At 47.3% G+C, this 20,683-nt stretch overlaps 9 protein-coding genes across 9 annotated transcripts; 4 read left to right on the forward strand and 5 right to left on the reverse strand.

Annotated features, from left to right (window-relative positions):
- Positions 1-566: 566 nt before the first annotated feature.
- On the reverse strand, positions 567-1,133 carry N7517_005577 (DUF1761 domain-containing protein; the record flags this gene model as incomplete). The annotated part of the gene is made up of 3 exons (XM_056723307.1): positions 567-701; positions 763-1,067; positions 1,118-1,133. The coding sequence occupies 3 exons, from the start codon at positions 1,131-1,133 to the stop codon at positions 567-569; spliced, it is 456 nt and encodes a 151-aa protein (XP_056579557.1).
- An 885-nt stretch (positions 1,134-2,018) lies between these two features.
- N7517_005578 (uncharacterized protein) lies at positions 2,019-2,741 on the reverse strand (the record flags this gene model as incomplete). Its single annotated transcript, XM_056723308.1, has 3 exons — positions 2,019-2,043; positions 2,097-2,605; positions 2,682-2,741. 3 exons carry the CDS (start codon positions 2,739-2,741, stop codon positions 2,019-2,021), a joined length of 594 nt encoding a protein of 197 aa, XP_056579558.1.
- Positions 2,742-3,849: 1,108 nt separating this feature from the next.
- Positions 3,850-5,816, reverse strand: N7517_005579 (Amino acid/polyamine transporter I; the record flags this gene model as incomplete). The annotated part of the gene is made up of 6 exons (XM_056723309.1): positions 3,850-4,289; positions 4,354-4,842; positions 4,904-5,292; positions 5,347-5,507; positions 5,563-5,569; positions 5,623-5,816. 6 exons carry the CDS (start codon positions 5,814-5,816, stop codon positions 3,850-3,852), a joined length of 1,680 nt encoding a protein of 559 aa, XP_056579559.1.
- A 2,835-nt stretch (positions 5,817-8,651) lies between these two features.
- Positions 8,652-9,027, forward strand: N7517_005580 (uncharacterized protein; the record flags this gene model as incomplete). The annotated part of the gene is made up of 2 exons (XM_056723310.1): positions 8,652-8,657; positions 8,752-9,027. The coding sequence occupies 2 exons, from the start codon at positions 8,652-8,654 to the stop codon at positions 9,025-9,027; spliced, it is 282 nt and encodes a 93-aa protein (XP_056579560.1).
- Positions 9,028-9,419: 392 nt separating this feature from the next.
- On the forward strand, positions 9,420-11,173 carry N7517_005581 (putative flavin-containing amine oxidasedehydrogenase; the record flags this gene model as incomplete). The annotated part of the gene is made up of 4 exons (XM_056723311.1): positions 9,420-10,682; positions 10,740-10,798; positions 10,848-10,965; positions 11,015-11,173. The coding sequence occupies 4 exons, from the start codon at positions 9,420-9,422 to the stop codon at positions 11,171-11,173; spliced, it is 1,599 nt and encodes a 532-aa protein (XP_056579561.1).
- A 436-nt stretch (positions 11,174-11,609) lies between these two features.
- On the reverse strand, positions 11,610-12,486 carry N7517_005582 (NuoB/complex I 20 kDa subunit family protein; the record flags this gene model as incomplete). The annotated part of the gene is made up of 4 exons (XM_056723312.1): positions 11,610-11,704; positions 11,769-12,124; positions 12,193-12,391; positions 12,444-12,486. The coding sequence occupies 4 exons, from the start codon at positions 12,484-12,486 to the stop codon at positions 11,610-11,612; spliced, it is 693 nt and encodes a 230-aa protein (XP_056579562.1).
- A 640-nt stretch (positions 12,487-13,126) lies between these two features.
- N7517_005583 (uncharacterized protein) lies at positions 13,127-13,785 on the forward strand (the record flags this gene model as incomplete). The annotated part of the gene is made up of 3 exons (XM_056723313.1): positions 13,127-13,171; positions 13,230-13,523; positions 13,597-13,785. The coding sequence occupies 3 exons, from the start codon at positions 13,127-13,129 to the stop codon at positions 13,783-13,785; spliced, it is 528 nt and encodes a 175-aa protein (XP_056579563.1).
- A 256-nt stretch (positions 13,786-14,041) lies between these two features.
- N7517_005584 (ACP S-malonyltransferase) lies at positions 14,042-15,064 on the reverse strand (the record flags this gene model as incomplete). The annotated part of the gene is made up of 1 exon (XM_056723314.1): positions 14,042-15,064. The coding sequence occupies one exon, from the start codon at positions 15,062-15,064 to the stop codon at positions 14,042-14,044; it is 1,023 nt and encodes a 340-aa protein (XP_056579564.1).
- A 1,174-nt stretch (positions 15,065-16,238) lies between these two features.
- N7517_005585 (putative nuclear pore complex subunit Nup133) lies at positions 16,239-20,346 on the forward strand (the record flags this gene model as incomplete). Its single annotated transcript, XM_056723315.1, has 4 exons — positions 16,239-16,529; positions 16,603-16,672; positions 16,742-20,047; positions 20,105-20,346. 4 exons carry the CDS (start codon positions 16,239-16,241, stop codon positions 20,344-20,346), a joined length of 3,909 nt encoding a protein of 1,302 aa, XP_056579565.1.
- Between the last annotated feature and the right edge of the window lie 337 nt (positions 20,347-20,683).

The following is a 20,683-nucleotide window of genomic DNA, read 5'->3' on the forward strand; positions in this document are numbered from 1 at the left end:
GTAGAGATTTTTTTATTTGGTGTAAGTCTATCTCTTGTCTATCATCTGCATTGTATAACCCTGAACGTTATATAGGCAAGCCAAAACAAGTTTGGGTCCGTGCGAATGTAGATCAATATCCTGTTCTTATTAACATAGTAGGGTAGACATTGAAGACTAATAGGTGCCTTATAATATATGTGATATCTAAATATTGCTATATACAAAGGTACCAAGCCTGCGTGGGGACTTTTTCTCGTCTGGGACTGGACGATCCATGTGGGTTCATTTTACCTAATTGATCGATAACCTTGAAATATGGACCTACATCTATGCCAGAACTGTTAGATGGTCAGTGGCAATGTACGCTTGAAGTGAGTTTAAGTTATAACGGCCGTTATAACAGCCATGTCTAGCGCAAACATAACTCAGGCCACATGCTACAGTAAAAAGGAAAATTGGAATACATCGATGTCATATTCGTGTAAATTTACATCCATTAGCCATTTAATCGCAAGCTTCAGTAGTACATCCGATCACAACCGGCCAGAAGTTCTTGCATGTTTCATCTCACAATCTCCTATACTTTAGTTGAAGGGGTGAGTGCGCGTTCCCCACCAGGTGAGGAACAAACTGAGTCCAACAGTCTCGAACACTCTCGAGACGGCGCCGACAGCGATAGTGTCAAGGGGTCGCTTCTCGGAGAAAACCTGGCTCACAATCTGTATATATTTGTTAGAGAAATTGCTTGGGGATCATCAGGTAGGAGGATGGAGGACGTACGCCTGGAGCTGAGCTGGCGAAGAAGATAAGTGCACCCAAGTATGCAGCACCCTTGTAGCTGAGTGTTCCGGTAGCATTGATAAGGGCAGCAACACCGTAGGTTTGGACGGCGCTTCCAGCGAGGGAGCTTCCCCAGGCTGCGGCTGCGCCGGCAGCCTCCTTCGACTTGATGAATTCCTCCTTGGAGTTGGCGGCTTGAGCGCGGTGGTAGGTATCACCGAAAACGGGGGCCAAGATGCCTAGGGAGGCAGTGTGGGTGAAGATTGTACCCAGCGCAATGGCGGAGGGCTTGACGGGAGGGAGGTCTATAGAGGTTAGTTTTCAGTTGGTAGTCTAGGGAAGGATATCATCTCACAGTGCAAGGTAGTCATTTTGAAGTTATTATGAGTGATGAGTGTGAAGAGAGAAAAAAGTGGTAGAAGAGTCAAAGTAGTTTAAGTACTGAGAGGGCAATAATGCAACCTTGGTTTGAAGGTGACGTCGTCATGATTCGTGACTGCCCTTGTTGGATGCGGAGGGCCATGACGTCAACTTGCATTACCGGGGATACAAGGTTTGGGGGCATTTCCTGAGAAATCAAGATCTTCAGTATAATATAATAGATTTCATAGCTACGTATACGGAGTAGGTGGATAGAAATTAATTTACACTGTAGAAAACTTGATCATTGAAGTATCAAGGCATACTATAGATCACCTTGCCATCTAGATTAAATTCACCCTAGGCAAATGTAGATTATTCTCCTCATTAGGTAAAAGAACTTCGCTTCCGGAACTAGCTTGAATCGTCTAGAAAAGTCCGTCAATACCGAGCTGTATGATTTGTTCCCCGCTAAGGTACCATCGACACTATCCATGCCAGATCCGGACATGCATGTAGATCAAGGATTGAGAAGCTGGGAGGCATTACATGAAACATACAGTGCAATATATACCAACGGTTTAGCTCAATTTTGATTTCAAGTTTCTATTTCGGTGCATCTAGCCCCAAAACTTGATTGCGTTATCCGGGGTGTTTCATAGCGGGGACAAAAAGCTGGGTCTAATTCAACCATTACGATATACTCCCTTCCACCGCCTAACGGTTATAGGCAGGTGATTTGTGTGTATGAGGGATTTCACCAGTGCCAATTGTCAAAACAAGCAGTGGGCGCCTCGGGTATTGTTTATAGCTACTTGCCGAACTTGCGATTGCCGCTCGAAGGGTCATTAGAACTAAAATGAAGATGCATTTCCTTGCAGAATGTGCTGGTCTAATCAAACAAAGGTGCGGCAGGTATATCTGTGTGAGATGATTAGCCTGAGTCAATAGAATGGGGAAGTGGATATGCATACTTCTCGGGGTAGCCGTTCTCTGTGCCAAGCACATACTTAGATTGTGAAGCCTTCGAGACAGTGTTGATGTTGGCAGGGTTAGGGGGCAAGCCATTGGCACCCAACACACCCTGAATGCTCTTCTTATCTTGCTCAAAGAGAGCCGCTAGGCCGCGTTCTTCGCCCTGCTCCTTAACAGCAATCAATTGCTGCTCTCCAGCCTGTCCGATCTTGAGAACGTCGTCCTTGGGAGCCGCCTGGCTTCCGACGGTGAGGAGGCCAACTGCATCGGCCTGGCGCACGGTGCTCAGCTGAGCGTAGCTCCTCCGGACGTCCCGCTTCCAGTAGGGGTTGTCGGCAATATCGCCCGCGGGGATGGTAACGGGGTCATCGTAGGCGAGAGGGGGCACAGAGCCCGGGGCAGGAATACGGAATTGCGAGTTCAGAGGGATACCTGTGGAGCGTTCAGGGTCGACGGCGAGAAGGCGACGAATGCGCTCCCAGATGCCGGTGGACTGGACTGTGTATTTCTGAAGCGCAAAGAGGATTAGTACCCACCGCATGGCAATGAGGGTTGTTCTCCTCATTCCTGTCAATATGACCTACCTGGTTGATAGAGATGACATTGGATGCCGACTTAGCGGCATTGACGATACCGCGAGCCATGGTGAGAAGACTCTGACCTATGATTTAATATCAGCCCATTGACACGCGAAGGCTACGAGGTTGTAAGAACCAGAATTAGTTCTATTCCCCTGAGTCATTTGACTTACTGCCTGAAATCTTTGAAATCCGTCAAGAGTCCGTAGCAAGCCTTTAGATTGAGCCGTCAAGGTAACTCCGGAGGTGCGATGATCGGGTACGGATTATCTTGTTACCGAACCACCACACAAATTCCTGTATTAGTAATTAGACTGATTGGTCCACCCACGGCTCTTCCCGAGGTCAACTTTCACTGATAAGTCTCAATATCATGAATCTATGTCTTTCACTAAGAAGATACTGAAATATGGTTATTGGAGAAAATAATGGGAAGAGCAAGACATATATTGACGGAGAGGTACTCCCGTGGATACCTCAGGCGTCAATCTATAACAACCTCGGAAGATGTATGTTTAGAGATGACCTTAAATGGAGAAACCTTTGGATATGAAACACAACTTAAAAGTATACATACAACACATGGACAATATTCTTAACTATGAGAAAGACGAGCAGATGCCAGTCCATATCGCGCGAGATGGGGTTCCTTTTCCGTTTTTGTGCTCGCTCCTCGCCGCTTTTTGAGATTACTCCCGCCGCCCTTAGGATTATATAATCCTTAGGGTCGCGGGCCGGGGCCGTCCTCTGGGCCCGTGGAGATTTCCAAGGTTGTCGTTCTAGATGCGATTTTGTACATACGATGATGAAGAGTTTCGAGGATTTAGGGTGGTCGGAGTTATTTTAAGCTTGGGCCTTAAGGCGATTAAACATGGTTACAAACTACCGCATGTTTCTACAGACTGGCTAGCCATAGGCGACGCATAGAGGTTAGACAATAATAAAGAATTAGAGATCTAGTGATGATCAGAGGTTTGTCAATAACTTATGTCTTCGTTATTCCGTGAGTATGTACACTCGTCTAGGGGTTCTCCGATATACAAATGTAGGCGAAACCTGGAAATACGCCTGTAGAATAAAGCTCCGGAAGTCGGAACCTTAAATTGACCGTACTGAGTCTCCAAACTAAACAATTTCAATGAACGTTGAATTTTCCAATCTAAATATTATGTGACTAGAAGAGCCAGGAGAGGCCCTTGGTGTAAATCTTCTTCCAGCCAGACAAGTTCTGGTTCTCGATGATCATCATAGCCACATATTCGGCCTCTTCGCGGTCGATTTCGGCCTTGCCGGTCCAGATATCAGCATTGTGGGGCTTGATAAACTCAGTCCGCTTCCAGATCTTCCACCCGGCAAATGCCATAACATAGAGGGGAATTCCGATATAGGAAGTGATAAAGGTCTTGTAGTCGAAATTGCCGTAGGTTTCCGAGTTGTGGATGAACACACCGAAGCTGCGAGTGAAGACCACCAAGACACAGAAAAACAGCGCAACGAAGGAACCAATGATTCCCAGAGGAGCTTTGTAGGCCAGTGTAGACTCGTCGACACCCTGTGCACGTCGGGCGCGAATGAAGAAGATGTGAGTGATCAAGAGGGAGATCCATGTCAACACTGTGATAGGTCAGAATACTGGACAACTTCGAATCATTGGGAGAGTGGGGAGAAGGGAACATACATCCGAAGATTGACACCATGTCAGTGAAGTATCCAAAGACAGGCTTGGAGCCACTGGAAACACTCATAAATGCGAGCAAGCAGAAAGAAGACGAGAGTCCCAGAGCATAGATTGGGACACCAGCTCGGTTAGTGCGAGCAAAGATTTGAGGGGCCTTCTTCTCACGGGCAAGACCGTACAGGGTACGAGTTGCAATGTACAGATCAGAGTTAGCGGCAGAGAATACAAAGACCAGGATACAGCCGTTGATGATGTGAGGAAGCGCAGCGACTTGCTTCATTGCCACCACGAAAGGTGAGGCGGCAGCAGAGCTCTTGGCCTTGGTGGCGAAAATCAGATCCGGGGAGTTGTATGGGACCAACATGCCGAGGAAGAGCACACTGAGAATGTAGAACACGATAATTCGCCAGAAGGTGAGCTTGATAGCTTTGGGGATGGTCTTCCGGGGGTTCTGGGCCTCTCCGACGGTCACACCAATCAGTTCAGTACCTGTAAAAAAGCAAATTAGAAGGTGAAAGGAGGGGGGATTTCAGTCATAGGATGTCCGTACCGAGGAATGCAAAGGTGGCCTGCACCATTGTCGACCAGAAGGCAAGGAATTTTCCAAGGTTACCATCGACATATTTAGTGGCGAAGGCGCCGGGCTCACTCCAGTAGCGGAAACCTCTCCTGTCGTGGTCGGGACCACCGCCAAGTGCGAAGATGAAAGAGCACAGAATGAGTCCCAGAATGACAATCACCTTGAAAGACGAGAGCCAAAACTCTAATTCACCGAAAATCTTCACGCCGAAGTAGTTGATCGTGATGATTGCCACCATGAAGATGGCAATCCATACACCGGGGTTGACATTCTCAGCTGAAGTTTTCGGCCAATAGGTAATGACTAGAGCCGCTGCAGTGAGTTGCGTAGGTGGTAGAATAATATATTTGAGGTAGTAGCTAGGAGAATGGTTAGACATTTCTTTTTTATATTAGCTTGAGAATATTACTCACCACCATCCGAGGGTGAAACCGAGAGCAGGGTCACAGAAACGGCCAGCGTAACCAGTGAAACCGGAGGACAAGGGTAGCCAAGCAGCCATTTCACCCAGTCCACACATGACCGTCCAAACGACGAAGCCCATAAAGCAGTAAGCAATAAGCAAAGATCCAGGCTGGGGAACGGTTAGTCATAGTCAACAGCAAAGATGAGGGTCAATAAAAACATACTCCGGCTCTAAAGGTTTCAGTTAGTAGTGTTTCATAAATGATTTTCATTTAAAAACTCACGTCAAAGCGCTGCCAGTACCGACAACCAATCCAGTACCAATGGCACCACCAATGGCAATCATGGAAATATGACGAGCCTTGAGCTCTCTCTTAAGTTCAACGGGCTCATCCTGTCCACCTTCTTTGAAATCCCCCGAGTTATCAATGTAGGTAGGCTGTGACTCGAGAGCGTTGATCTCATCGGGGTGACCCATCTTGATATAGGTCGGATTGACCAAGAATCACAAGTATGAGAAGAAATGATCAGACTCCGCAACTCTGAGGGGGGAGACGGGTTAAATGAACCAACGCACATTTTTAAGCGAAATTCCGGGGTCAAATTTTACCATTATCTCTCTTTCGCCCCTTCTACTAGTGGAGATAAAATCCTGGAGAGGCCTAGTGACTAAGATTCTAGGAGATAATGTGGGGTATGGCAGGTACACGATCCCCGGGTCATTATTGCTCTGTTAACGTAACTTTTTCCCCAAGGTGGAGGCAAATGGTGAGGTGCGCGATATACTTCGGGCCCTTTCGGGGTTATTGGGGTTATTGGCCTGCATATCTTATATTGTTATGGTTTCTTATTATTTCCCCCGCAATATGTTTCTCCACAGATTCGAAAATGAAGTTGAATGTGTTCCTGTTGTCCGTAGATTCCAAGCCGGGTCCGCTTACAAAGTCCTATATAGCCCCCCGGCCCCTTGGGGCCGTCCACGGCCTAGAGGGCTTACCTTCTATAGCCCGCTTAAAAAAAACTCTATACTGGAGGGCAACTATAACCCTTCTCCCAATATATGGTCCGCAATCATGCATTAAGCTTCCCTAAATGCATTGTAGAATTATATGAAACCTTTATCTCTATTTATCTCTATGAATTGATACCGGTATCTTCATAGACGCTAATTGTTGCCGCTTTTGTTCCGAGTATGTCCCGACCTCGGGGCTTCGGGGTGCCAAGCGCACCAACGCTGGGTGGCGGTGTTGGCGCGCTTGGCGGTGGTATCGGTGCACTTGGCACGGCTACCCTCGGGCCAAGTGCCCCAAACCTTGGAAGAAAAAATAGGCTTAAATGGGAGGCAAATGTTCCAAAAGGTTATTGAGAGGTGTGCACGGCCTCTGGATTTCGCTTGACAACTCGGATTTTTGCGAAAGATACATGTTCTATTGGAAATTATAGTGTAGCGTTTTGGCAGAGGAATGGGCTAGCTAATTTTCGATCTACCCGTGCATTCCGCATCCTACGAGGCGTAAACTTTGTATACAGGTAATCGTGCCAAGCACGGCCGGGTATAGTGTTGGGCGCTTGGCACGGTTAATACCAGACGTTCACCGAGTTGAGATGAATTTTTCCTTGACCCAGTGGTTGCCTCCCAAGAAATCATTCAGGCACAGAAGCTTCTAGAACTTTTATGGTCTTTTCAGCCGGAGAAAGCTACGGGCTATACAACACACGTGCTCCGTACCGTGGCTCGCTCAATTAGTCTTTGCATCCAGCCGTTTCCCCGGGACTCCATACTGTAGGTCGCATACCAATCATCTGGGAAAAACCCTGTTAATCCACTCGGGCACTGACTGGCCAAGACTTTTGTTCTGGTTATCATGGGAGAAGCTCGGTGATATCTATTACCAAATACTTGTTGAGAAGACTTAAGCTTATCGCAAAGACACAGCCTCACAGGCTTTGACTCTTATATTTTTAATTAGATTGCTCTATATTATTAATATTTTTTTTTTCTAGGCAAATACTCTCACCGAAGATGAAGCATGGGTGTGTGGACCAAGATATAGATTTTGGTCTCGTCCCCTCTCTCGTAGTTGGAAATATGCCCTAAAAAACAATAGAACAGCGCGAGGTCAGTATATATTCTAAAACTTTAGGTTGTGCCTCATAATATAAATAATTATTCAGGGTGGTCAGTATCCAATTAAGCTTTCTAAGTTCGTGTTTCAAGGTAATAAGCTTTTAAACGTATTCCTATTAGGGTTAATCTTGGCTAATTTCCTAATTTGGGGATTACTAGTAAGACAAGGCTGATAGGTTGCATACTACGGTTTCGGTTCAAAGCTGGGACATCTACTTGGGAAATATACGTACTACTTTGTCAGGGTAGAAGCCTCTTGCCTATAAGAATCTAATCGTGATAGATCTCACTCTCGCTTCCTCTTCTTTTCTGTGCTTCTCTTCTGTTTTCCTCTACATTTCCTAGACTTTGTCACTTCTTTTTTCTAAGGCTCTAGGCTCCTTACACGTGTGACCTTCCTGAAGTGGTTAGAGAGAGCAAAGATACAAAATAACGCTAAGCCTTGGTTTGTTGGATACATACTACACCGGTCTCCCATGTGTAGAAAATAACTCAGGTTGATGAGGGCCAGAAAGCCATTTGATTATTGAAGAATTAGACGAAGTTTAGTCACATTGTTTTTATTTTGTCCCACTCCGTAAAAATGAATGGATTGAATATCAGACTTTGGTATGAGTAATAAGGATGAAAGCTCTCAAGGCTAAGTAATCCAAGGTCACCTTATATCCCACAACAGGCATCATGTGGTGTCCATTTTCATTATTTACGTAAAGAACCTCTCCATACTCAGCATCGCGAGGGAAATGATGGATATATGCCTGAATAGGTACTTCACAAACTTCAGTCATCGGCTGTTCTCCGCTTCATTGTTTCCCTTCACAACAGTATAAGAATGATGTGAAGTCCTCATAGTCTTTGTTATGTACTCTCATCTCTACCTTCCTGTTGCTATTTACATTCCTTTCTATCAATCGATTGAATCTATCAAGATTGACCAAAGGAAAGTCGTTTCATGATGCGGAGTCCCTTCCGACCCACGTCTTTGATAACATCTATCATCCTTTTAGAAAGTCATTTACCAAACGCCCACCCGACTCCCCTCCGCATCTCAGGCCAAAAGCAGATATGGAAATGCTGAGGATGGAAAACTAGGTGCAGTTGCAAGTGAACGTGCGCTCTGTAAATGGAGGCAATACCGCCGACGCTGTAAGTGTATCCTCTTTTCATGCATGTCTCAGTATACCCATGAGCGTATGAATGGTCCAACTACTGGGCTTGAAGTATAGTTGGTAACCACCTTTCTCTGTATTGGAGTCACCGGTAGGGTATAATCACTACTATCCAGAGCATTATCCACGCGGTCAATGAAGGACTTTCTGCGGCGGAGGCCCTTGCTCGTCCTCGCCTGCATGATCAGCTGGTGCTGAACCAAGTTCTCTTGGATTATGATTACGACAATTCCACCGTGGCGTACATGAAGCAACGTGGACACAATGTGACCTGGGTTAATCCTCGCCTACCTGACTGGAGTGAGGCCCAAGCTATCCGAGTGCTAAAAAATGGGAATTTTGATGCAGCAGGGGAGCCGAGACAGTCGAACTCCGGTGGCTTTGCAGTATAATGTCAGGCTATAGTATATTGGTGTCTGCATTTTTAGAACTTGCTGTGAATAGAAAATGTGGATAAATGATGTGTGGCTCAATGGAGACGGAGGGAAAAAAGAACTACCAACAACATGATCTATGCAACTACACGATCCATGCCGTGGAATTGATGAGCTGCGTCTGGTAAAAATTTGCCAGCGCCACTACCGAAGGGCTTTAGGGTGAACACACAAAAGTCACAACTAGAAATAGCTCAACACAGTTTGCAGAATATGAAACTCTGAGATTGGTTTCTCTCCAGGGCTTCCGATCGGGAAATCCTCCCCTATGATTGGCCCATCGTTGGATCAGACATATCTATATCTGACATCACTGTAGTGAACACATTCCAAGGGGTGAATTTGTGACCATGTCCTTGAAATTATCCCCTTTACATCGCGTTGAGCACCTCATAAATGGCCCAAAAAAGAGAGTCGCCATTATCGGCGCGGGTGCTGCCGGCATGTCATGCGCTTCTACTCTAGCTAAACATCCGGAATTTGCAGTTACTCTTATCGACACAGAAGGCTACACCGGTGGTCAAGCAACTTCTATTGATATAGATGAATCGACACATGGCGCCAGTTGGTTGAATGATGGCGTTCAAGGGGGTTCGCAGATTTTCCGGCATACATTTCAATTCTTTCGTCGTTATGGCTATGAGCCTCAGCCGGTGAAGCTTCAAGTGGCCTTTGGAAAGGGCAAAGACTTTTGGACCAATGTCTTTCCTAGTCATCTAGTCGACGAACATTCATCAGAGATCAAGAAACTTTCGCGGGTTCTATCTTGCATCAAATACTTGATGCCCATTCTGGGAATCATGCCAGTCAAGATAATTCTACGACTATTCCGCTTTAGCAGTGACTTCAGCAACAAGATGATCTTGCCTCTGCTGGCTTTGTTCTTGGGCACGGGGAATCAAACTCCTAATGTGTCGAGTGTTCTGCTGGAACGTCTCTTCAATGACCCCCAGATGAAGCTCTGGGAGTATGATCCTGACACACTCTTGCCCAATCTTCCTACCATGTACACATTCCCAAACTTAAGCAACTTTTATCGTGACTGGACGTCAGATCTGCGCGAGAAGGGCGTTCAAATTCGGCTTAACTGTCGCCCAAGCATCATAGAGCGCGGGAAGAAAGGAGTCGTGCTGCAACTGCAAGATCATGATGATGGTCAAGCAAAAGGGAATCCATTAATCGAAAAGTTCGACGAGTTAGTCATGTGTTGCCCTGCAGATGAAGCGAAGAGGTTACTGGACCACCACGCTACATGGCGTGAGAAATATGTTTTGGGTGGCGTCAAGTTCTACAACGACATCACCATAACCCATTCGGACTCAGCATACTTCCAGAAAATCTTTGAGATGCAATATGATCCAGAGCTATCAGCGGAACCATCTTCTGAAACACGAAAAGAGCAAATAGCATTCGCTGAGCAGCAGCCCGTGAACCAAAAGGATGGCTGGCTAGGATTCCACCCGATGTACTTCACACGCTCCTACGCATCTGACCCCGGCAAGATAGAAATGGGCTTTAACTGCAGCCACTACCAACACCAATTTCGTGAAAACTTAGGCGAGAACAAGCCGCCACTACCGCAAGACCAGCAAGTGTTTCAGACAATCTTCTTGGTATGTCAATACCTCTGCAAAAGCACAACGGGCTTTGGCTGATACTCATTTTGTTAGAATGACCAAGAAAAGGATCTCTGGACATGGAACGACATTGATCCATCAAAAATTATATCGTACGTTCAACTGAATCACTATACAAGACATATTTTTGACAATACCTAGTCGCAAATGGTGGCACCAGTTTGGTCATCGGTGGCAACACTATCTTCGAGTTGTTCCGGGAATGATGTTCATTAATGGCACCAACCGAACATTGTACGCTGGAAGTTGGACTATGGTGGTGAGTTGTTCGTCCATGTCATCATCTACGAGGCTCACATTTTGTACAGAATATGCACGAGATTGCATGTATCTCTGGAATTGCAGCAGCTTATCAACTTGGTGCTGACTATGAAGTGTTCGATGACTTTGCCGAAGATTTCTTTGCTAAGTACTTGTTAGTGTGTCATGCGACAAGATACAAGAAGACCAAGACCAAGAATAGATGAAGATTCATTAGGAATTTTTTGTTCAGGTTTATCAAAAACTAATCAATTTAAAGCATATACCGGAAAGCTCTGATGTCGAAGTCTTGCCGGATAGATCATCCTATAGTAAAGGTGAGGTTTTATTGGAAGGTAGAATACTCTCGAGCCACCTAAATTCGATATATAGAGCGACATATGTGGGTTTATTGAAAGCCAGTATATGAGACATTTATTTGAATTCTTTTGAATGGATATTCTGACAGGCAAAAAAAAAGGGAACAGACCAATCAAAGTGAGAGTAAAAACAAAATATCAGACCCTGAAGCTTGATATTGATATACAAAGTAAAAAAGACACATAAAAACTCCACGGCGGGTCAGGTTGAACCACTTAAGTTTACCATGCACTATGGCCACAGAGGCAAAAAAACAGTCCACCATATCATTGGTTTTAGAGATTAACGGCGGTACCACATGCGTGTGATTCTGGTGTGTCTCATCTTCTTCTGCAGCTGGAAGATACCGTACATCAATGCCTCGGAAGTGGGTGGGCCTTGGTTTTTGTTAGTCAATTGCAATTGCAATAGCACAAGCGTGAAGGAAAAGGAAAAGCTTACATCCAGGCACGTAGATATCGACCGGCACAACCCGGTCACAACCGCGCACGACCGAGTAACTGTAGTGGTAGTAGCCACCACCGTTGGCACAACTGCCCATGCTGATAACCCACCGGGGGTCGGGCATTTGATCATAAACCTGGCGGAGAGCAGGGGCCATCTTGTTCGTCAATGTACCGGCCACAATCATAACATCGGACTGACGCGGAGAAGCACGGAAAATGATTCCAAGACGATCCTGATCGTAACGGGGGGTAGAAAGGTGCATCATCTCTACGGCGCAGCATGCAAGACCGAAGGTCATGGGCCACAAGGAGCTTTGACGAGCCCAATTGGCAACCTGATCGAGGGTGGTCCTGAGTAATATAAGGTCAGCGGAAGTTCAAGGCGCATACAAGATGGAAACCACAGAGGGCAAACGAACAAGGCATATTGCATAGCACCCTCCTTCTTCTCCTGACTAGGCAAAGGCACCTCTCGGCGAGCCTTGCCGGACGCGGTCAATTGCTGGGCGCCTGCTGAAGGTTGACGCTCGACCGCTGTCGCTGATTTGATTGACGAAGTCGAGAGGGCAGCCAAGGGCTGGGCACGGGGAAGAGAGGCAACGAAACGGGGTCGCGCAGCTGTTTTTTGTTAGTGAATTGACGTCGTCATCGAGGTGAAGAAGATCCCTACCGGACAGAGCGCCAGAGATGGCGGGCCTCGCCATCGGAAACATCTTGAGAAAAGTCTCTCCGGTGGAGAGGGACAACTAGAATAAAAGGTCGTGATCCCGGAGGTTAAAGAGACAAGGTGATTGCCTCGGCCGGTGGCGATATGTAATATGGAATCACAAGAGGGCAGAGGTGGCGGGCTCCGGGTAACTGCAAGACAAGGAGAACCCCAAAAAGGTTCCGATTCCAGAGTGGAAGAAGATGATGTATACCGGCGGTTTGGGAGAGATGATGTAAGCTATTATCTCCCATTTCATTGGTTCAGCGGCTGTATTTTTCGGTCACAGAACGTAGTATGGTAAAAGCGGTGAGATGCTCGTAAATCCAATTGCCTGTGTGGTCATTGGCTCTGAGCTCCTTTTGCTGCCTCGATGCCTGAACGCGTCTGCTCCATACGTTAGGCCGCGGGGGATTGGAGACGACCACTCCACTACTGTCTACGCTTTGATTGCAAAGTACCTGTCCTTTGAAAGGGCTGCTCGATTTCAGAGCATTGTGGACATGATATGGAGAGATAATACCTACCCAGATTAGAACTTTCACCCGATCACAGTGTCGAGACAAGGGAATCAGTCCCTAAACTCCAAGAGCCCAAGTGATTGCGCCCAGTCCGGATACATTGTCACTTCAAGAGCTATCTTAGAAATGTCGGGCCCCAAAATTGCCTGTATTGGCGTGATTGGGAAGGCAGTATGTATCACTCGGCCAACTTGTCCCTCTGGAATTGCCCATACTAAGACGATTGCAGGATAACCCTCTTCACATTTCCCTCTTTCCCCCATATTCAGATTCCACTATCGAATTCTCCTTCTTACTGAACTCCTGCCTCGACATTTTCGATATCCGCTGCAAACAAACATCCATTGATCAGGACCTAGGCCTGTTACATGCAATTGACGAACGGCTTGCGGCCTATGGATGGTTGACAACCACGGGAGTAAAACTATTGATAATTGTGGATTTATTCGGCCAGGAAGAGACCAGCGCTGGAAAGCAAGCAGGCGCTGCGATCAATGGCCTCAGAGATTCTGACGTTAAGCCGGTACGTTCTTCCTCTATGCGCGGCGAATATTTTATCTCCTGAAAAGAGCCTCTCCTCTAATCCTTGAATACAGGCATTCCGCGCATTACAGAGTGCGTATATTCAGCTTTTGCAGAATCCATTCTATTCCCCCGATGACCACGTACCGATTCCTGGGAATACGGCTTCTTCTTTGTCCGCTTGCCAGCCAATCTCTAACCTAAAGTTCGTCGCGGATGTGAAACGTATTGGGGATTCGTGGGCTCCAGGTACTTCTCTGTAGGGGAAGTGGTGATGACAGAATTAAGGATACAGATAATACCCAAGTCAACCAGTTTCCCCAACTTATATTCGCATTAGACAGCAACAATCTCAGCAAACTGTTCGGGAAATAGCTATATTATTTCTTGGGCCAATAAGTTACTATGGACTTCCACTTCAAATGGTATATAAGTCATAGGGATTCTGAATATAATAGAACAGACAGCAAAAAGATGATCATTTTGTCACCATGCTAGATTGGGTTGGTACCCGTGGACCTAGTCTTCAGTTTGGACTTCAGTCTGCTCCAGGGCAACCATGATCTCTGACATTTCACGAGGATTGCAAACAGCCCACACGCCACCACCTTTGGTGTCAACTCTCCCAACCTCTTTGCCAACCAAGTTCCTGCCGACCTTTCCTGGTCCAATTCCGATCCAACGCCTCACGCCTCGCTCCTGATGAAGATAGCGAATGCTATCCCACCATCTCACTGTATCAGTGCACTGTCTTGAAAGTCGATCTTTGATGTCTTCCTTGGACTGAAAGGGCAAGGCGGAAACATTTGATATGCATGGGACTGATGCCGGAAATGTGATGTTGATTTTCTCGATAGCATCCCTCATATAATCCGCAGCTAGCGCCATAGCAGGGCTATGAAATGGGCTGTCACTTTTCAGCCTGACAGCCCGTGGGTCGTGACCTCCAAATTGGCGCATTTGGACCAGAAGGATTTTGATTCGGTCAAGACTACCACTTAGCACGATTTGATTTTTCGAGTTGATGTTTGCGACCACCACTTGTTGAATTGATGGGATCCGGTTATCCCTGTCGATTTCAATACCCGGCGACTCGAGGCCAATGAATTCCTGAACCGTTCGAAGCAGACCTTCCAGGTGCTCGGGTTCACAGAGAAGTGCAACCATGCCATATGTTTCACCTGATTGCTCGGTCAACTGGCGCGTACACTGGGCCATCATTTCAGCCCGACCACGAACTAATTGTAAAGCGTCCCCGAATTCGAGATAGCCACCGGCAACCAAAGCGGAGAACTCCCCGAGGCTATGTCCAAGCGTAACATCGACCCGAGATTTAGTGTCGAATCCGAACTCCTGCTCCAGAATACGAAGTATCAGGACTGAGATTGCCATAACTGCAGGCTGTGCATTTTCCGTTTTGTTGAGCTTCGAGTTGGGGCCATCGGATATAATACTGGACAGTTTGAACCCGAGGGTGCTATCCATCTCGTCCAAAACCTTAGCCGCGGTATGGGGGAAACTTTCTATCCAGGTGTTGGCCATGCCAACCCTTTGGACTCCATGTCCTGTTGTGTATTAGCGGTCATTTGAGCCTCAGAGGTAAAAGGGGGTTGGGGCGGTACGAACCCGGGAAAAAGAGGGCAGTGTGCAGGTCTCGTCTTAAGGGCAGCACATTAATGTTTGTTGGTCTTGAAGGCGTAGCCAAAACTTGCGCGGCATGCGCAATGGATCTTAGTCGGAGGTGACCTCTGGGATGCAAGCGTGAGAGCATCATCTCTATAGTTGCAGCCCTAAGCAACCCTTGGGGGCCTTGATCTTGACCGTATCAATACAGCATATGAGCATGGTTGCTATTTCGTAGTCGTCAGGGTGAGATACGCTATCCCATGGAGCGAGGGAGTGTTGTTCTTTAGTCCATGCTGATGTTTATGAAGGGAGCAGTGGACTCCGCGTGGGGTTAGATGTGGGATTCACGTGAGCTCCTTTTTTCGGGGTAATCGGCTATGCAAAGATTTCCACCTATAATCATCAACTGTGTACGGAGTACTACTAGACTAAACTAGACCTACAATTATAGCTTAAGATGGTCCTTATATGCCATACCGACTCTACCCATATTCCGAGAACCAATATGCACCTGTTTAACTACGTACTTGTACCTCATACAATATAGCTAAATACCTAATTGAGATTGGTGTACTATTGTATGCTATTGGTATTTCCTTAATACCGATGATTGCCCAAGTATACAGAGCCCCACATCTCAATAAGCAGAGTAGGCTCGATTCATATAAAATATTACTTTGAAGTCAATTAAAATTTCTTTTTGTTTACGAGATGTAATTCTAGAAGATATTTGGATCGTAAATACTTTCTACAAGGTACACACGTATATAATACAAATCATAATGTACAAATTGTAGTACTACATGTAACTTATACATGCATTGTACCAACCTGTACAATAGGGTACTGTCTCACCGCCTTCGGACAAACATCCTCGATTGTTATTGACCAACACTATCGGCTGCTATCACCGTGCTCCAATTCAAACGCATCTTCTTAGGAGAGCTTTCTTCTCCCTTTATCTTTTTTCATTCTCTCCCCTCCAACCCTACATCAACCTTAAAGGGTGAACCGGACCCCAAGGGTCAACGATCTTCGAAGCTTTCGCCGGCTAGCGTGTTCGCGACTACAGGTTGCGTACATATTGAAAATGTTCGTCCCTAAAGCCGGTGGTCGCAATACTCGTCGACGCCAGCGAACAAGCTCAGATGACTCTGTCAACCCACCGAAGGCCAAGAGACAGCGCTCCGTCCTGCGACGCCCAGACGAATCCCCTTCCGATACCAACCTTGGGCGTGAGCTCGCAAAATTAGCAACCCCCACTGCGCCAAATGGTGACCTTACCCCTACGGATCAGATCAACGCCGAGTCGCATCTATCAACCCGTGTTGTAAAACAAGGCGATGGATCTGTAAACAATAATGAGGGGACAATCGTTCTGGTGGGTTACTCGCATATTCTTGCGCGTTTCTTCAAACCCCCAAGTCCAAAGTGCTAACTTGCTGGGTTCAAAGTCAAGCACCGATTTTTACACCGTTGAGCAACTGCCCTCTTTGCCAGATCAAATTCGTGGCTTACAATCAGGTACCTAAAATCACATAGCTTTTCCTCACGTTGGGTTGCGGTTTGTTGACACTCACCCTTTGAACGCAGAACCGCTCAAGTGCTTTTTCGGACCAGGTCATGCTCACGCACTAGCTTTGACTCGCTCGCATGCCATCGTGTGGCCCTATTCTGCGCCTGCTTCGTCCCCATCTCCGTCGGAGACGTTCACGGTATCGATTCCGGAGTCTTGCAGAGATCCCAAAGGCGCCGTCCCACTCGGAGTTCTATTATCCACGGCTACAGGAGACCACCCCGGGCTCTTGGTGATCATCCCATCTACAGGAAAAGTCATTTACTGGGAGACTGTGTCCAGCGCCGCGTCGCTGGGTTTATCCCGACAAAAGCAGAATGGCATCCAAGGATCCACCCCTGGCATGCTTTCCGGTGAGTATGCCACGGAAATACTCAATGCGGAGCCTTCAGGAATCATCGCTACATTCTCGTCCGGGCGAGTGGCACACATCACCCTGAGGGACCCCCAGGGAAAGCCTTCGGTGCTCGTGAATTTCCTCAGAAGCACTGCAGGGACTGGAGGCGGTGGAATTTTCGGGGGCATCAAGAGCGTATTCGCAGGCGGGTCCTGGAGAAAAGAGGTCACTGCCGTTCGGGCCGGTGGTTCCCACCAACGTGGCCAGCGAGATGTCATTATTGCAACTTCGACCGGACTGGTTGAGATATGGGACACGCATTGGAACCACGGGAATACCCTCAAAAAACGATACGATCTCAAGGATGAAATCCTGGCGGCTCTCCCTGAAAATCACACGAACTCGACAAATGATCCAGAGCTCAAATTCGTGGACTTTGCGTTCTCTGCCCTGCAGTATTCCGACGATGCTGTTCAACTTTCCGATGGGTCCTGGCGCCTCTTTCTGGTTGTCAGGTCGCCTCAATGGTTAGAAACTAGGGAGCTATTCGTGGTTCAAGTTCACTTGTCAGGAAACGAATCTCGGGTCATGTCAACGCATGCTGTGGATCTTCGCCATATTTCTCCATCCCTCCTCGAAACCTCGAAACCCAAGATATTTGTCCCGAAGCCAGAAGAAACCGCGTTCATCCTTATTGGCCAGTCTCTTGTTATCTTGTCGTTGACAAGTGTCGAAGAGAGCCCATCCTCACAACTGCTTCTCGATTCCAACAAGTTGCCTCTACCTTTCCAAGACATCATCCACTTGCGCTCTGGCACCGACCACGAAATACTGGGCTCCATCTCAGAGGACCAATCGAACGATACGCCTTGCGCAGCATGTGTGCTCATGCTTCGGAATTTCGGTGTTATTCGTGTGACGGCACTTCCTCGCCCTGGAACAGAACAGGATGTCGACGAGCCTCAAGTCACAGCAAAGCACAAGCTTGAGCAGGCGGTTTTCTTTGGGACCATGGCAAAGAATCCGTTGAATCTATCCAGCGAAGGCGACTTGAACTTCCCTCCATCGGAAATGGAGCAAGCATCTTTGGAAATCTGCAGGGAGCTGCTTCAATCCGAGACTCGCTTCATTCCCACCACTGCTATTTCACTAGAGCAAAATCTCCGGTTGAGAGCAAAGGCACTGGATGACCTTGCCTCATTGCTATCACGCCAAGGCAATCCTTTGAGTCGACCGGCAAAGTGGGAGTTGCTGTGGGCTGCGGAAAAAATTGCAGCACAAAGAGCCATGTGGAAGATTCAAGAGGCCTGCAAGAACAAGAATGGAGACGAGGAGCCTTTCCTCGGCCATGTCATTGGATCCATGCACGATAAATTCAAGACCCCAATCAACCCCCAACACGGAGAGACCGATCCGGTGCGTCAATGGTTCCTGAGAGACTCTTACCGCATGGAGCATATCATCCCATGGATCAAGAACGCAATCAAGATTGGCCGGGGCAACACTTCCAACCCTGCGCGTGCGTTGTCAGAGAAGATCCTGGCAGCTAGTGAACTGTTCCTGGCTGTCACGGAGACTGCTTTCCGATATCGCGATGAGCACGTTGTACTTTATGGTCTTCGTGAGGACTTCCTGGAGGATGGTGTGCTTTCCGATGGATATGAAGATCTTCCCGAGTTCTGGACATCAAGAGCTGTTGGTTACTCTGAAGCAGGGCATTTACTCGATTTAGAACTGGATAGTTGCCGGTCGTGGAAAACACCCGCATCGGCTGCAGATGCCCCTGACACACATGTTTTGAATCAAGTTGCGAAGAACAGCTATCGACACCTTCGTGTGATCGGTCAAATGCATCGCGAACGAACTCGATGGCTTTCTGCCCAAGGAGATCCCAAATTAATGGATGAGAGTGTCGCGATTGAGCAGACCCATGTTGAAGACCGCAAATGGCAACTCTTCAAGCTGGCTGGTATCGATCATCTTGCCGATGCGGTCGAGCTGGCAGAAAGCTTCGGAGACATGGGAGCGTTGGTCGAGTTGATCATCGAGCTTCAAGACCAAAAGGCAAATCAACATTCGCGTTCAGATCCCTCAAATGATGTTTCCAATCAAACTGAGATCGATGCCGACCAATTGATCGCCAAGTATTTCGACAAATTCGGTGACCAATGGGCGGATGCATACTTCTCCCGGCAAATCGCGATGGGTTATCCAGGAATTCTGTTTACCATGCGAAAATACCAAACTGCCATCACTCGATTCCTTCGAAGTAACCCCGCATATTCTCGCCTGAGCTGGATTAACGATGTCACCGGCGAAGACGACTATGACACCGCCGCAGCCTCATTGGAGAATCTAGCGCTTGGTGAGAAAGACTTGTGGAGCCACCGGGTAGAGATCTCGCTAGCCAAGCTAGGCAAACTAGCGACGCAGGAGCGAATGGATTCTCCCGTTGTGACTTCTACTTTGCAAGAGGATGTGAAACGTCTTGATGACTACGTTGAGGTCGATGGGATCCAAGACATCCTCTATGGGCACATGGAGCCTATTCTGCAGGGTGCTATTGACCGAAAGGCAGAAGTTGAACTAGCGATCGGTCACTATGGAGATCATATCTTCGAAGATCGGCCATCGCTTCATGAAATCTTGAGCGATGCTCTCTCTACCTTGATTGACCGGCAGGTTGTCGGTGCCGATGGCCTGATTGATATCTTGACCTTGATGGGTCCTGCTCAGCTCGCAGATGATGGAGAGAGCGAGTTTGTACGAAGCGAGTTCCATCTTGCCTTGCAGGCTCTTGACTATGGACGATATGGCCAGCGAGACCCATCCTACCTCATGGCTTTGCAGAGGTTGATCTGGCGACGGTGCTTGATCAAAGATGATTGGGTAGCTCGGGGCAAGGCTGCTGAGGGGGCCAACGGCAATACACACAACTCGGTCGCCGACACGGCGCTCTACCGATCGCTAACTGCATGCTTGGGAGGTGAGTTTGTTCCAACCCCCAACACTTTTGACTATCGATCTAACATAATATGTCTAGAACCTCGAAATGCTGGTCTGCACTCTCTCTACACACCTCTCTCGCCGGCAGAGGCTCTGATGACTGATTCCGATTCCGATATTCTTGTCTCACGGTTCCGCCCAGAGCAAAAGTCTCGTGTGGCATCCGATCTTAAGACCGAAAATGATATTTTGCGCGAGTGCATTGAGGTCGGAAAACTTGATTTCTGGTTCCAAAACCTCCGGGAAACTGCAGAGGTCCACATCTCACCCCCGAAATAGACCTATGATTGACGGTGAAGTTGCTGGAGCAAACGATTGAATTTTCTCTACAATTGAGGCGGGTTGGGGTTGAAATGGCGTTTTCGATATTGTTACTCAGTTATCCAGTGGCCAATGGGTCATAATATGTTGTATGTATGAAATCTCAAGAGATCTTTCAATGTATTCGTTCAGGCCTTCAGTAAACCCTAAAGCTACGTTGTATTTGATCACAGACCCTCGATCTTACAATGAAATATGAATGTTATGTTGATTCAGGTTGTTTTCTCATACTGTCATACAATAGATATCGGTTCCCCGGGTCACCGAGCCATGACCCTTGAGGTTACCTTGTTCA

The sequence above is a fragment of the Penicillium concentricum genome (genome assembly GCF_028827145.1).
Source record: "Penicillium concentricum strain IBT 3081 chromosome Unknown utg000002l_segment0_segment0, whole genome shotgun sequence".
Taxonomy (NCBI): Eukaryota; Fungi; Ascomycota; class Eurotiomycetes; order Eurotiales; family Aspergillaceae; genus Penicillium; species Penicillium concentricum.